Source organism: Archocentrus centrarchus, chromosome 5 (genome assembly GCF_007364275.1).
Source record: "Archocentrus centrarchus isolate MPI-CPG fArcCen1 chromosome 5, fArcCen1, whole genome shotgun sequence".
Classification (NCBI taxonomy): Eukaryota; Metazoa; Chordata; class Actinopteri; order Cichliformes; family Cichlidae; genus Archocentrus; species Archocentrus centrarchus.
In genome coordinates, this window is record NC_044350.1 from 22,854,684 (window position 1) to 22,866,750 (window position 12,067).

Genomic DNA, 12,067 nt, shown 5'->3' on the forward strand with positions numbered 1-12,067 from the left:
GTAAAATAAGGTGAGCTTTGAAACAGTTTAACTAAGTCTTGGTTAACTACTAGACCTGTCTTCTCACTATTCACTGCACCTCACAGAGGAGTCTTATTAAAATAAAGTGCAAAATGATCTCTGAAACATTTACTTTTTCAGTGCCTCTCCAAGGACCAAAAGAAAGGCTCAACAGGAATCTTAAGACAACATCCAGCTGCTCATCTCATAAACAACAGTGATCACAATCACCTCCAGCTGCACACATAATTGAATAGGAAAGACCTTATTATTAGTGGCAGGTAGCAGCACAGGAACCACTGTCACATAATTCCAGCTACACATTTATTATTTTCAGGTTTAAAATATCTGTTATACTTGACTGGCTCATTGCTTTGAAAGAAACAGTCGTTGACAGAGTTTGGAATGCTTTGCATACCACACCGAGCCACGTGGAGCCAATACAGTCATATAAATTACACTGACAGGATACCTGCTAACCAGTAAAGACCACGATGAGAGGGCACCACAGCAAAATTAATCTGATTGATAACTCTTAAACAAGAGGGGGGAAAAAATAGGAAAGCACCAATATATGATGAGCCAAATATAAGTAGTGACGGATTCTGTTAACTGATAGCGGTCTGTCTGCAAATAAGTCTTACATTTACATATGACAGCAGGTGATATTTATCTATTGCTTCACACTGATTCTGCACTGACTAAATGTTCAAAGATGGTGTGATAAAGAGCTGAAAGACTTTGAAATAGACTACTCATTTGTTTAAGATATAGATTTGTTTCCCTGGATCAATAACTTGTTTTGTACCAGAATTTAACAATCTGTGCATCACTCTGTTTTCTGCCCCTGGTTCAGTCTCGGACACAAGTTTATGGATGTGCAGGTGAACCGGCAGTTATATCGAGGTTCAAAGGAAACGTGAGTCTGTAAAAGTACCTGAAGCTATCCAGGGTACAGTAGGCACCATCCCAAATGAACACCTGTGATTTTACATTAAAAAATAACGATACAAATATGACAAAACTTTACTTACATATAAGATTGGAGATTGTTGGGAGTGCTATAACGGAATGCGCGCGCCTCTATAATAAATGCAATGAAAAAAGAAAAAATAACACTGTCCATTTTCCTCTTCTTAAGATCACACTACAGTTTCAAAGCTGTGAACTCATTCATGAGTGTGTCCCATCACTACAAGTAGCCAAATTTAAGCACAAAAAAAAAAAAAAAAATCCGAAGGTGTCAACTTGAAATTTAACATGCGCGTGAAAGACCTTCAGCGTGGAAGCGCCCAACACTGTCCAAAAATGGCACAGCCATCCCACGAGTGTGGCGTCTCCCTCACAGCCGGTATCTGACTCAGAAAATTCCTGCACACCTACAACAGGTCGCTGCAGATGTTGGACTGACGCGCAAGAAACTCGCTGAGCCAGAGCGCTTTCTGCCTCCCTCCATTGACTTGGTAATGATGGCAGGGGTTCGGGCTTGGGGGGGGGGGGTGACGCAAAGGGAGCCATCTATTATTCAAAGCGTCAGCAGCCCCTGAAAGACACCCTGCAGCCGGTAAAGTGCGCTCATAGAACGACACAAGTTTTTCTCTCTCGTCGCTGAGAGCTTTAAAAATTTCTTTCGGCATTGTCACGTGTTTCTTTTATTATGTGGTTTAATGTGTTATAAAGATAGCTGAATAAATGCCTTAAAGGCAAAACGCTGACATAACCCCCACGCACAGACAGTTTATTTCCTTCACAGAGCTGTGAAAAAGACAGTATCTGCAGATTCAGCAAGCAGGGGAGCATTTACACCACGCAAGACGCACACTCACTGCAGCAGTGGACATGCGGGAAAACGAAGTTATAAACTATCACCCGTGGAGCGCTCAGAGGATGTTGAAGGTTGAGGGGGGTAAGGGGAGGGTCCGAAGTAGCTAGCGGTCACGCTGCAGGGCAAACAGCTGATGGGGCGGTCAAAGGGTCAGCAGCCAGGCCTGCTGTTCTCTAAACAAAGCTTTCATAGCAGGTATGTGTTCATGACCCGAAAGAGTCCCGGGTCAGGGTTGTCCGTGCAGCCTCTGCGGCTACAAGCGATATAAAAACACGTTGTTTGAATTAGGCAGAGCTCATCTATCCGGCCTGCCAAAACTGGGGCGGGGACTATTCTTCCTCTGCAACAACCAAAACGAGTCTAATGTCAAACTACTCACTTAATGTTTATTTCAGTGTTTGCAACACATTCATACACATGGATAAAATATGACTTGTGCAGGATATATCATGAATATCTGTTGACATCAATAAACTGTCAATATCTTCAATAAACTGACAATTTGACCAAAACAAACATTTAAATGTTATTCATTACCAACTGAGCAGAACAGGCAACACACTCTGGTCCTCAAACCCTCAACAAAGGCAAATATTTGTTTGGCGAAATAAACTAGTACTAAGTTATTGAAATAGGCCAGTAAATGTACCAAGACAGCTAATGCGATCTGGAGACACTGCGCACATCCTGCATATCCTAATGTGCGTTTAGCTAATTACAGCACAGCAAACCTGGCAGGGTAGCATTTCAGTAATTGTTGTTTCTTTTGAGACTCTTGGAGAAAAATGGTCTGTCAGATCAGGACACAGGTCAGATCAGCCCCAGGCCCTGATGTGGGTTAAGCCAGCTATGAAGTGGCAAATATGGGGGAAAAAATCTACATAAAGATGCACTGAAAAACAAAACAAAACTATGCTATATTAATTTATCTGTCTATTCACATCTGCGTACCTGAGCTACATGTGACATAGGAGAATGGATAGTGCTCTCCTGACACCTTGTGGTCAAAGTTTAAAATTACACACTAAGTCCTCTATGTATTATGCAATGAAGATAGCTTAACAAATATTACCCAAAACCAACAGGAAGTAGTTACAGAAAGCGAACTTTGCACTGCCTCAACAACAGCCGAGCTTAACAGTCAAATCAAAGGTGCGCGAATTGATAATTTAACCAGCACACGCTCCGTTTTAAACAGGTTAAGTAACTTTACGACGCTCCCTTTCGATACGACCTTTGCCCTCTGTCGCCTGATCACTGCCGCACAGTAGCATGCTCTGGGTAGTAACAGGCGGACTGTGCACACTCCGACAGAGTCGCACTATCAAAGACGTGCTTGTGCATTTGCCAAGGTTTGTGGCTCGCAGAAACATGTCGTCTCAAACTAAAAAGCCGGTGTCCTTACTGGGATCTATGGCGTTCGGGGGGCGAGCTGACGCCGAGCAGAGCCTGGAGATGGTGAAGGCTTTCCTGGACAGGGGGCACAACCAGCTGGACACAGCCTTCATGTACGTCGATGGGAAGTCAGAGACGATCATTGGGGGCATGAATCTTCCTAAAACAGGTATGTCAGAGGCTCTCAGTGTGCTGTTACCGGAGTTGCTAAAGTGGGGCAACCAAGCAACGTACCTGCAGGTTGATTGTTGGTACCCACCTTGAATTGTGGGTAATCAGCTGGTAGTTGTGGTTAATGTCATTATTTTTGTTAAATTAGTATTATATCAACAAACTGCATGACCTATGTATTTTATAAGCCAAATCAGTTTGTTTGCATAGCACACAACCAACATCGACCAGGGTGCTACAACATCAACAAATGGAGAAAACTTGGAACAGTGCTGAAACTTCCCAGGAGTGGCCTGGCTACTAAAATTACTCCAAGAGCGCATCAACAACTCATCCAGGCGGTCACAAAAGAACCCAGAACAACATCTAAAGAACTGCAGGCCTCACTTGGCTCAGTGCCAGCCTGGGTCTCTGCTCTAACTACTACATTCACAAAGAGTGCAGGAGCTTTGCTAAGATGATGCTTTAACCTGACATACTTTTCATTCATGCACAGTAAGCATAGCTACCAAGGCCAACCCCTGGGATGGAAAGACGCTGAAGCCAGAGTCTGTGCGCTCCCAGCTGGAAACCTCCCTTCAGAGGTTGCGGACTGAATGTGTGGACCTTTTCTACCTCCATGCCCCCGACCACCAAAACCCCATCGAGGATACTCTCAGGGCCTGCAATGAACTCCACAAAGAGGTCAGCAGACCTGGGTTTATATAAACATGTTGCATTTGCTTTAGCAGAGTACACACACAAAAACTAATTTATCAGTTCCCCTGTAATCCTGAGATGTTTTAACACTAAGTGGAAAGTATCACCCTCAGGGAAAATTCAAGGAGCTCGGCCTTTCAAACTATGTGTCCTGGGAAGTGGCTGAAATAGTATGCATCTGCAGACACAACAACTGGATAGTTCCCACTGTTTACCAGGTATTATATGACTTCTTGTAATATTTGCATTATATTTAAATTTATTTTTAAAAATCCTCTGGTTGGCATGTGTCTGTTACATGGATTCCATAAAAATCATCCTGTTATGAATATCCCGTTTTTCATGTAAACATGCTCACAGTCGTTCTAGAAATTTTTGTGTTGACAGAATGAGATGAAAAGTTTATGCCTCTTTGTCTCTGCAATTGCTGTGGTTCTTGTTCAGCAAATCACTGAAGCATTAATCTTTTATGTATCTGCTATACTGGTACTTTTTCACCCATTTCTAATTTAGACTCTCACAATCTTTCACAGGGAATGTACAATGCCACAACAAGACAGGTGGAAACAGAGCTGATCCCATGTCTGAGATACTATGGAATGAGATTCTATGCATACAATCCGCTAGCAGGTACTTGATATCAGTGCATCTTGGAGTCACAGTTAAAAAGGTTTATTCAAAAGGAAGTTCTCATGACTGTGAGAAAGGAGTCGCCTAATGTGGAGGAATAAAAATTATCCTCAGACATTCCCTGTGGCACCTCTGTTGCGTTACTCCTGGGGATGAATTTTATTCACTTTGGTGATCCATTTTTTTTTTTTTTTGATTTATGGATTTGACACAATTTACTGTCCTGCCAGCACACCAACCTGATGCTTAACAGGTTAAACATTCTTTCCTAAACATTATCTGTGAGCTAAAATATGTCCTGAGAAATAGTATGAAGTACATGCTGTACTGAGTTCTAACATTAGTCATCCTCTGCCAGGTGGCCTTCTGACAGGGAAGTATCACTATGAAGATAAAGATGGTGCCCAGCCTGCAGGCCGATTCTTTGGTAACAACTGGGCTTCAGCATACAGGGACAGGTAAAGATTGGCTGGCTGCTACTGAAATATTCACAAACACATTGTTTTGGTGTTGCGTGAGATTTTTGACAATAACCATGATAAGTGTTCCTCTTCTGTGGAAGGTACTGGAAGAAAAGTCATTTCCAGGCCATTGAGGTGGTTCTACAGGCTTTGGAAACAGCGTACGGCTCAGAGAAACCCTCGCTGACTTCTGCTGCTATGCGCTGGATGTACCATCATTCCCAACTTAAGGTACCCACTGTGCATGGACAGCTGCAGTGACACAAGACTGTGCTTTAAGATTAGTAATTATGGGGTGACAACACACAAAATAAGATGGAGGAAATGTTTTGCAGTCAGTGGTTACACAACTTTTAAGGGTTGTTTTCACTGCAAGAGAAGATCTAATGAGTTTGCTTTTATTTAATTACCATAATTGTATTTTAGTGCTGTGGAAATGCCCTCAACACTTTGAGATACCCCTACCATAAGTCACACAAAGCATGTTTTCATATTGTCTTAGGTCTCTAATATATGGAGTCTTGTATAAAATGTTTTACGCCAAGTAATTAAATTGACAGATATTGTGATAGACCACCAAAATTAAAAAACTAATAATACCAAGCCGAATGGGAGATGCTGCACCTCAACTATTTCCATATTGTCTATTCGCCCAATTTTCTTTTTAAATTGAAACAAATCCTCCAAACACAGAACTTCAGCAGCAGAAATCCTGTTTTATGTATTTATATTAAATGGTCAGTTAAAGCTGGTCATAGCATGTGTACCAGCCTTATTATCCATATATTTCTTCATAAAAAACCACACTATAGCAGCAATTTTCTCTAACTTGTGGATCCAGGGTGATCTCGGAGATGGAGTCATTATCGGCATGTCGAGCATGGAGCAGCTTCAGCAGAACTTGGCCGCTGCAGAAGAGGGTCCTCTGGATCAGAGAGTGGTCGATGCCTTCAAAGAAGCCTGGGATCTCGTAGCCCATGAGTGTCCAAGCTACTTCAGATGAGAACCTTCTTTGCCATCAGTTTATGAAATTTAATTTTACAGACTGATCATTTTTCCTCTTTTGAACAGATCAGCTGTACACCTGTGTTTTTGTCAAAGAGCATTTCACTGTTAATGTAAATAAAAGATGACAATTTAATACTCTTTCATGGAAAAATAACTTCTTGATGAGTCTGCATTCAATTTTGTCACATCAACAAAACATTTTCCCATACATGTATATTATAAGTGTTGGTTTAACATGAATATTGATGTGCATAGCTGTTTGAAAGAAAATGGACTTGTATGCGATAAAAATCCCCCATTGTGCTGAGAGAACTCGAGAGGGGAAAAAAAAAAGAAACTATTTAATCCTTTGACTACAGTCCGCAGTGTCCACAGCTAAAATTCAAGGTCAAGGACAGAAGTTTGTGTGTTGTAGATACAAAAAGGATGCGAGAGACTACAGACTGCTGCACTGGCTGTCAAGATGAAATGTACATTAAGTGTCCCTCTCCTTTTGAAAGCTGGCAAAAAAATATTTTAAAATGGATGTTTACAAGCTCCCGCCTTGCAGAAGCTTCATTCTGCATCATCATCCTCATCTTTATCATCATCTTCGTCATCCTGCATGGACTCCTCCTCTCCAGCAAAGTTCTCAAGCTCGCCTGTTTCTGAGTTCCACATACATTTGATCTGCACCTTGAATTCTGCCATCTCAATACCAAAGAGTTTCTGTGGACCAAAAAAAAAGTAAGTCAAATGAAATACATTTAGTGTAGGACTGTCAGTGTTTTTAACCATAAAATAAAGAACTCACCAGAATACGAGCCTGCTCAGGAGTTAGCGTGTCCCCCTCTTTACAAACTTCATAGTCCTTCAGCAGTGTTACCACTCCTGTAACACACCATAAAGGTTGGTGGCTTCATATTAAAATTTTTCACAGCAGCAAGCTGTGTTGTCTGGTGAAGTCAAACACTTAAAAAAAAAAAGGACACACTAATCATGCTGACTGGTACCTCCTTTGCACCAGAAGCCTGATATTGCTTACAGATTGTATATAAAAGATGATTGTAGTTACACTACATCTCCCACTGGTTAGTGAAGTTGTGAAGCCTCAACCTGCTGTCACCATTTTACAGTTTTGAGACAAGATGTGATGAACAAGGGGTGGAACTGACAGAAAATGAACAACAGCACACTCAGCAGTGGCTATTTGTCCATCACAAGGTAGGTCCGCCCTGTTCTGTTTTTATCAACCTTTTTAACTGTAATAAGAGCAGTAAGTTAAAAGCTGAAAATCAAGTCGCATTGACTAAGACCTGAAACTAGTGAGTGAGGCTATAAACTCGTCTAAGACCTATACTACGGAAGCAGGATGTTTTTTGCTTTTCATTTTTAAAATACACCAGCCTGCTGTCACTATACCTGCCCGTGCTCATGAATGGTCATCACCTTTGTGTGAGGGCTTAGCAGGATTACCAATGTTAGGATAACTGAACCCACATAAGTAAAGAGTTCCTTCAGTATGCTGAACTTTTTGCAATGCTGGCCATTATAAAGAATGTCAGTTTAAGGCACTTCCACATTGGCTTCTCTTTTATTGAGAGCAATTGGGGTTTTTTGGTCAAACTCCTAAGTGCTCATCTACACATATAATATTCATTGGAGCAGTTCTTTAATCTCACCTTTCTTTAGAGCAGTGGGAAGTCCTAACTGCCTCAACTGGGGTTCCATTGAATGATTAAACTGTTCAAGGGGTCCCTCATCCAGAGTTACGCCCATCTGAGCCTGGTTGCCTGAGCGAGCATAATCCATCTCTTTGAAATGACTGAAATACCTGTAGTTAAAGAACATCACTTAGTGAGTCAATGAAGATACTAGAGGATCACTGCAGCAAAGATGAACTTAGCATATCCTTACTCTTGTACTTCCTCCTTTGTTTTATTTGTGAATAGTACACCCACTTCGCCACGTAGATGCTTGCTGACCTGAACATTATCAAAATGAATAAACACCTTAAGTCTCAGCAGGAGTTATCATAGCCATCATACTTTCATGTTTGACACCATTTGTACAACCTTGCTTACCTTGTGCAAATTATCTTTGTATTCATCTGTATCTCTTTTTCCCAAAGCAACAACCATGACTTTATTTTTGCCGAAGAAGAATCTGTGGAATAGAGATGTGATCATTTACTCTTTCCAAATATTTATTTTTCATGTTTTTGGGAACTTCAGTTCATATTAGCATACATCAAGGTAATAGGCAACAAATACACAAATCTTAACCATCACTTGATGCTGACTTTTTCAAAACTGATGAAACACTTAAGCTGATTTTGAGACCAATAATGATCAACAGACAATAAGTTTGATGGTGAAATAATATCACAAATGTTTAACTATCATTAACTATATTGTTCCGACTTAGTAATATTCCTTACCTGATAGTCAACATGTATATTATTGTACTACTTCATCAATGACTATAATTTCCATACTTAAAAATGGGTTATAAGCAAGAAAGCATCTAAAATAATATATCTTTTATTAAAAAAAAGAGAAAAAAAGACCCACACATATAAAAGGTGTAAACTCAATTCCCTGCCTTTAATTCACTTCCTCTTCTCAGCTCTTTAATGTGATTTTACTTTCACTTGACTGTAACTGCAGACGTGTATCCTTCTTACTGGTTCCATTAAATCATCAGGCCAACTACCAGGCAACTTAAGATGAAGAAAAAAAACTGATCTAGTCTTTAAAGACGGCAACTGATGCCACATAATGTCCCACAGTAGACAACTTACACCCAAAGGAGACAACAGGCAGACTAAAAGGATAATCTGACTCACATAATCTGACGTTTTTAAAGCTTCTCTGACCTTGCCATATACCTGCTCACACTACAGCACTCAAATACACAATGGCATTTCTGCTCCTAGTAATATGTAAATAAAAACAGAATGCAACAATTTTCAAATTTAATAAACTCATATTTTATTCACAATAGAACACAGAAAACATCAAATTTTTAAACTGAGAAAAATTTTGTTTAACTATTATTTTTAAGAGAAAATATTAGCTCATTTTGAATTTGATGGCAGCAGCATGTTTAAAAACATTGGGACATTTACCACTGTGTAAACATCTGGCTACTGAGGAGACCAGCTGTTGGGACTTTTGGGAGAGGAATGTTGTCCCATTCTTGTTTAATATAAATCTTCAACAGTCCTAGGCCTTTCTTGTGTTTCTCATTTCATAACACGCCAAATGTTTTCAGTTGGTGAAAGGACTGTAGGCAGGCCAGTTCAGCACAACATACTCTTCTATTATGAAGCCATGTCATTGTAATAGATGCAGTATGTGGTTTAACATTGTCTCACTGAAATATTCAAGGACTTCCCTGAAAACTACATCATCTGGATTGGAGCATATGTTGCTCTAAAACCTGTATATACCTTTCCAGATGTGCAAGCTGCCAGTTCCACAGGTACTTATTACACACCCTCATCACAGATGCAGACTTTCGAGCACTGAAGGATGTGGTGTCTATGTTTTCCAAAAATAATTGTAAATTTCAATTCATCTGATCACAGAATAGTTTTCCCACTTGCCTCAGTTCATTTTTACATGAACTTTGTCCAGAGAAGACATTGGCATTTCTGGATCATGTTCACATAAGTCTTCTTCTTTGCATAATCAAACTTTAACCTGCATCTGTGGATGGCACAGTGAACTGTGTTCACAGACAGCGATTTCTGGAAGTCCTCTCGAGCCTATGCAGTTATTTCCATGACAGAATCAGGGCTGTTTTAGATGCAGTGCTGCCTGAGAGCACAGAGGCATTCAATATTGATTTTCAGTCTTGTTACTTATGCACAGATTTCTTCAGATTCTCTAAATCTTTTGATGAAATTTTGTACTGTAGATATTTGAAGTCTTCACAATTTTATGTTGAGGAACATTATTCTGAAATTGTTTCACAATTTGTGGATGCAGTTTTGTGCAGGCTGGTGAACCTCTGCTCATCTCTGCTCATCTGAAAAAACTCTGCCTTTCTAAAATGCTTTTTAAAAAACAAAACAAAAACAATCATGTTACTGACCTTTTGCCAGATAACTTAATTAGCTGCAAAATGTTTCTTTTCAGTACCACTTACTTTTCCAACCTTTTGTTGTCTCCTACCAACTTATTTGAGACGTGCTGTCATCAAATTGAAAATAAGCTACTTTTTTTTCTTAAAAAGGGTACATTTTCTTAGATTAAACATTTGATACGTTTTCCAAAAAAAATTGGATTCATGAGATTTGCCAATCACTTCATTCTGTTTTATTTACATTTTAACAGCATCCCAACATTTTCGGAATTGGGGTTGTCCATAAAATGACTACTTTCTCAAAGGCCTCCAACATGGTTATAGCTGGCAATACCGGGGAGAGAACCACGTGCATCCCAATCCTTAACACACACACACACACACACACACACACCGAACTACTGTACAGGGATTGACCCTTAAGATCAGGGATCTAAGATGCCATTACCTGCTATGTTTCCATGCTGTCCGAATGTCTTTCAGCTTGTTATTCCTCATATTAGCCACAGAGAATACGAACAGGTTTCTGTAGGTGTCCACACATTCCCGCAACTAAAGAAGAAAATCAGGTTTAGGTGTTTTAACCTTTAACAGATTCACCTGTAATTAAAGCACCCACGCTGAAATGGTGACATCAACCCTGAAAACACTCACCTCCTGGATTAACTTCTGTTTTGTCTCCAGCCCCTTCTTGGCTGTTTTCGTTAATGAAACTGAGGGGATATAAAGAGAATAACTCACGATGAACAAATGTTAGCCAGCAGTTTTCATATACACGTGTAAAAATCAATGAGAAGCCGGCGCTACAACCATGCCGAGGGCAGTGAAGCTAACGTTAGCTTTCGTTAGCTTCACTCTCGGTAGCTTTTTCTATTCAAAAACAGGTTTTACAAATAAAACATCATTTTAAATACTTCACCGACACCTTTATGTTTGTACACTTAAAATCTGTACTTTGCTTTACTTACTCTTCTTGTCCCTCTTTGATTTCGGCATGATTGCTCCTCGCGATGCAGACACACACGTGAAGTAAAAGGACCCAAAGTGTTTCTGTTTGAAATGGCTGACCATGTACTGCCTGACTAAAAAAAGAAAGACAATTGTAAAAATATATTAATAAATATTTGACTTCTATAATTTCTTACATATTAAGATTAAATGACACATTTCATATCAAGCTAGGTTCAATAGTGAGCTTATGTAAACTTTTTATTTTATTTTAATTCCATTTTCCTAGCTTCTATTTACTTGTAATCATGTTCACGCATTTTTATTAGCTGTATTTAAACGTTTTAGCTATTGGACAAAAAATCTTCAACTTTTGGAATAAATAAAGTATATAATATTCTGCGTTCATTAAATGAATTATAAGGCACGAGAGTACTCTAATCTAGGACTATAAAACTATAAAACAATTTGAATTATTCTTCAAGATAGATTCACTTGAAATAATTTACACTGGAGCAAAAAAAAAAAAAAAAACAGAAGGGAAATTAATCAAGAACTTGGTCTACTTTCAATGATATTTCTCCTTGTAAAATTGCAGCACTTATTTCTAAATTGAAATATTTTGGGGCTTGGACAAAGTTGCCAAATTATGTGTAGAATAACAGGTACTCCGGACGGATTATCCCGGTAGGGGGCGCCAGAGCCAAAAACCTTAACCAGTATAGTAGGCTACTGTGACAAATTTACAAACTGCTCAAACTTCACACTTTTTTGTGCCGCTGGCTCTTTGTCTGTAACTGTGTCTGTAAGTCTTTGTTTCATGTGCAAAATATTTTCAGATGTTCCAGTTTGGGGCTTT

At 39.5% G+C, this 12,067-nt stretch overlaps 3 protein-coding genes across 3 annotated transcripts in view; 1 reads left to right on the top strand and 2 right to left on the bottom strand.

Moving 5' to 3' along the window:
* Positions 1-1,126, bottom strand: part of megf6b (multiple EGF-like-domains 6b) — a 59,762-nt gene extending 58,636 nt beyond the window's left edge. The window contains 1 exon segment of the mRNA XM_030729164.1: positions 1,035-1,126. Within this exon segment, the coding sequence (XP_030585024.1) occupies positions 1,035-1,126 (92 nt within the window).
* A 1,783-nt stretch (positions 1,127-2,909) lies between these two features.
* LOC115780147 (aflatoxin B1 aldehyde reductase member 4-like) lies at positions 2,910-6,312 on the top strand. The gene is made up of 7 exons (XM_030729165.1): positions 2,910-3,389; positions 3,888-4,075; positions 4,204-4,308; positions 4,624-4,720; positions 5,079-5,178; positions 5,283-5,412; positions 6,023-6,312. Exons 1-7 carry the CDS (start codon positions 3,098-3,100, stop codon positions 6,182-6,184), a joined length of 1,074 nt encoding a protein of 357 aa, XP_030585025.1. The 5' UTR covers positions 2,910-3,097; the 3' UTR covers positions 6,185-6,312.
* Positions 6,313-6,325: 13 nt separating this feature from the next.
* On the bottom strand, positions 6,326-11,325 carry LOC115780148 (mRNA turnover protein 4 homolog). Its single transcript, XM_030729166.1, has 8 exons — positions 11,229-11,325; positions 10,915-10,973; positions 10,709-10,812; positions 8,253-8,334; positions 8,086-8,153; positions 7,851-8,002; positions 6,983-7,059; positions 6,326-6,897 (listed from the first exon to the last, which is right to left on the bottom strand). The coding sequence occupies exons 1-8, from the start codon at positions 11,254-11,256 to the stop codon at positions 6,745-6,747; spliced, it is 723 nt and encodes a 240-aa protein (XP_030585026.1). The 5' UTR covers positions 11,257-11,325; the 3' UTR covers positions 6,326-6,744.
* Between the last annotated feature and the right edge of the window lie 742 nt (positions 11,326-12,067).

Bases quoted from the DNA above. Each gene is read 5' to 3' on its own strand.
- LOC115780148 (XM_030729166.1), bottom strand. From the start codon at position 11,256: ATGCCGAAATCAAAGAGGGACAAGAAGA. The intron at 8,154-8,252 runs GTAAGCAAGGTT...GATAATGTTCAG, and splicing joins ACAAAGATAATTTGCACAAG to GTCAGCAAGCATCTACGTGG. The intron at 7,060-7,850 runs GTGAGATTAAAG...GGTGTGTTACAG, and splicing joins TCCCACTGCTCTAAAGAAAG to GAGTGGTAACACTGCTGAAG.
- LOC115780147 (XM_030729165.1), top strand. From the start codon at position 3,098: ATGCTCTGGGTAGTAACAGGCGGACTGTGCACACTCCGACAGAGTCGC. The intron at 4,076-4,203 runs GTCAGCAGACCT...TATCACCCTCAG, and splicing joins GCAATGAACTCCACAAAGAG to GGAAAATTCAAGGAGCTCGG. The intron at 5,179-5,282 runs GTAAAGATTGGC...CTTCTGTGGAAG, and splicing joins GCTTCAGCATACAGGGACAG to GTACTGGAAGAAAAGTCATT.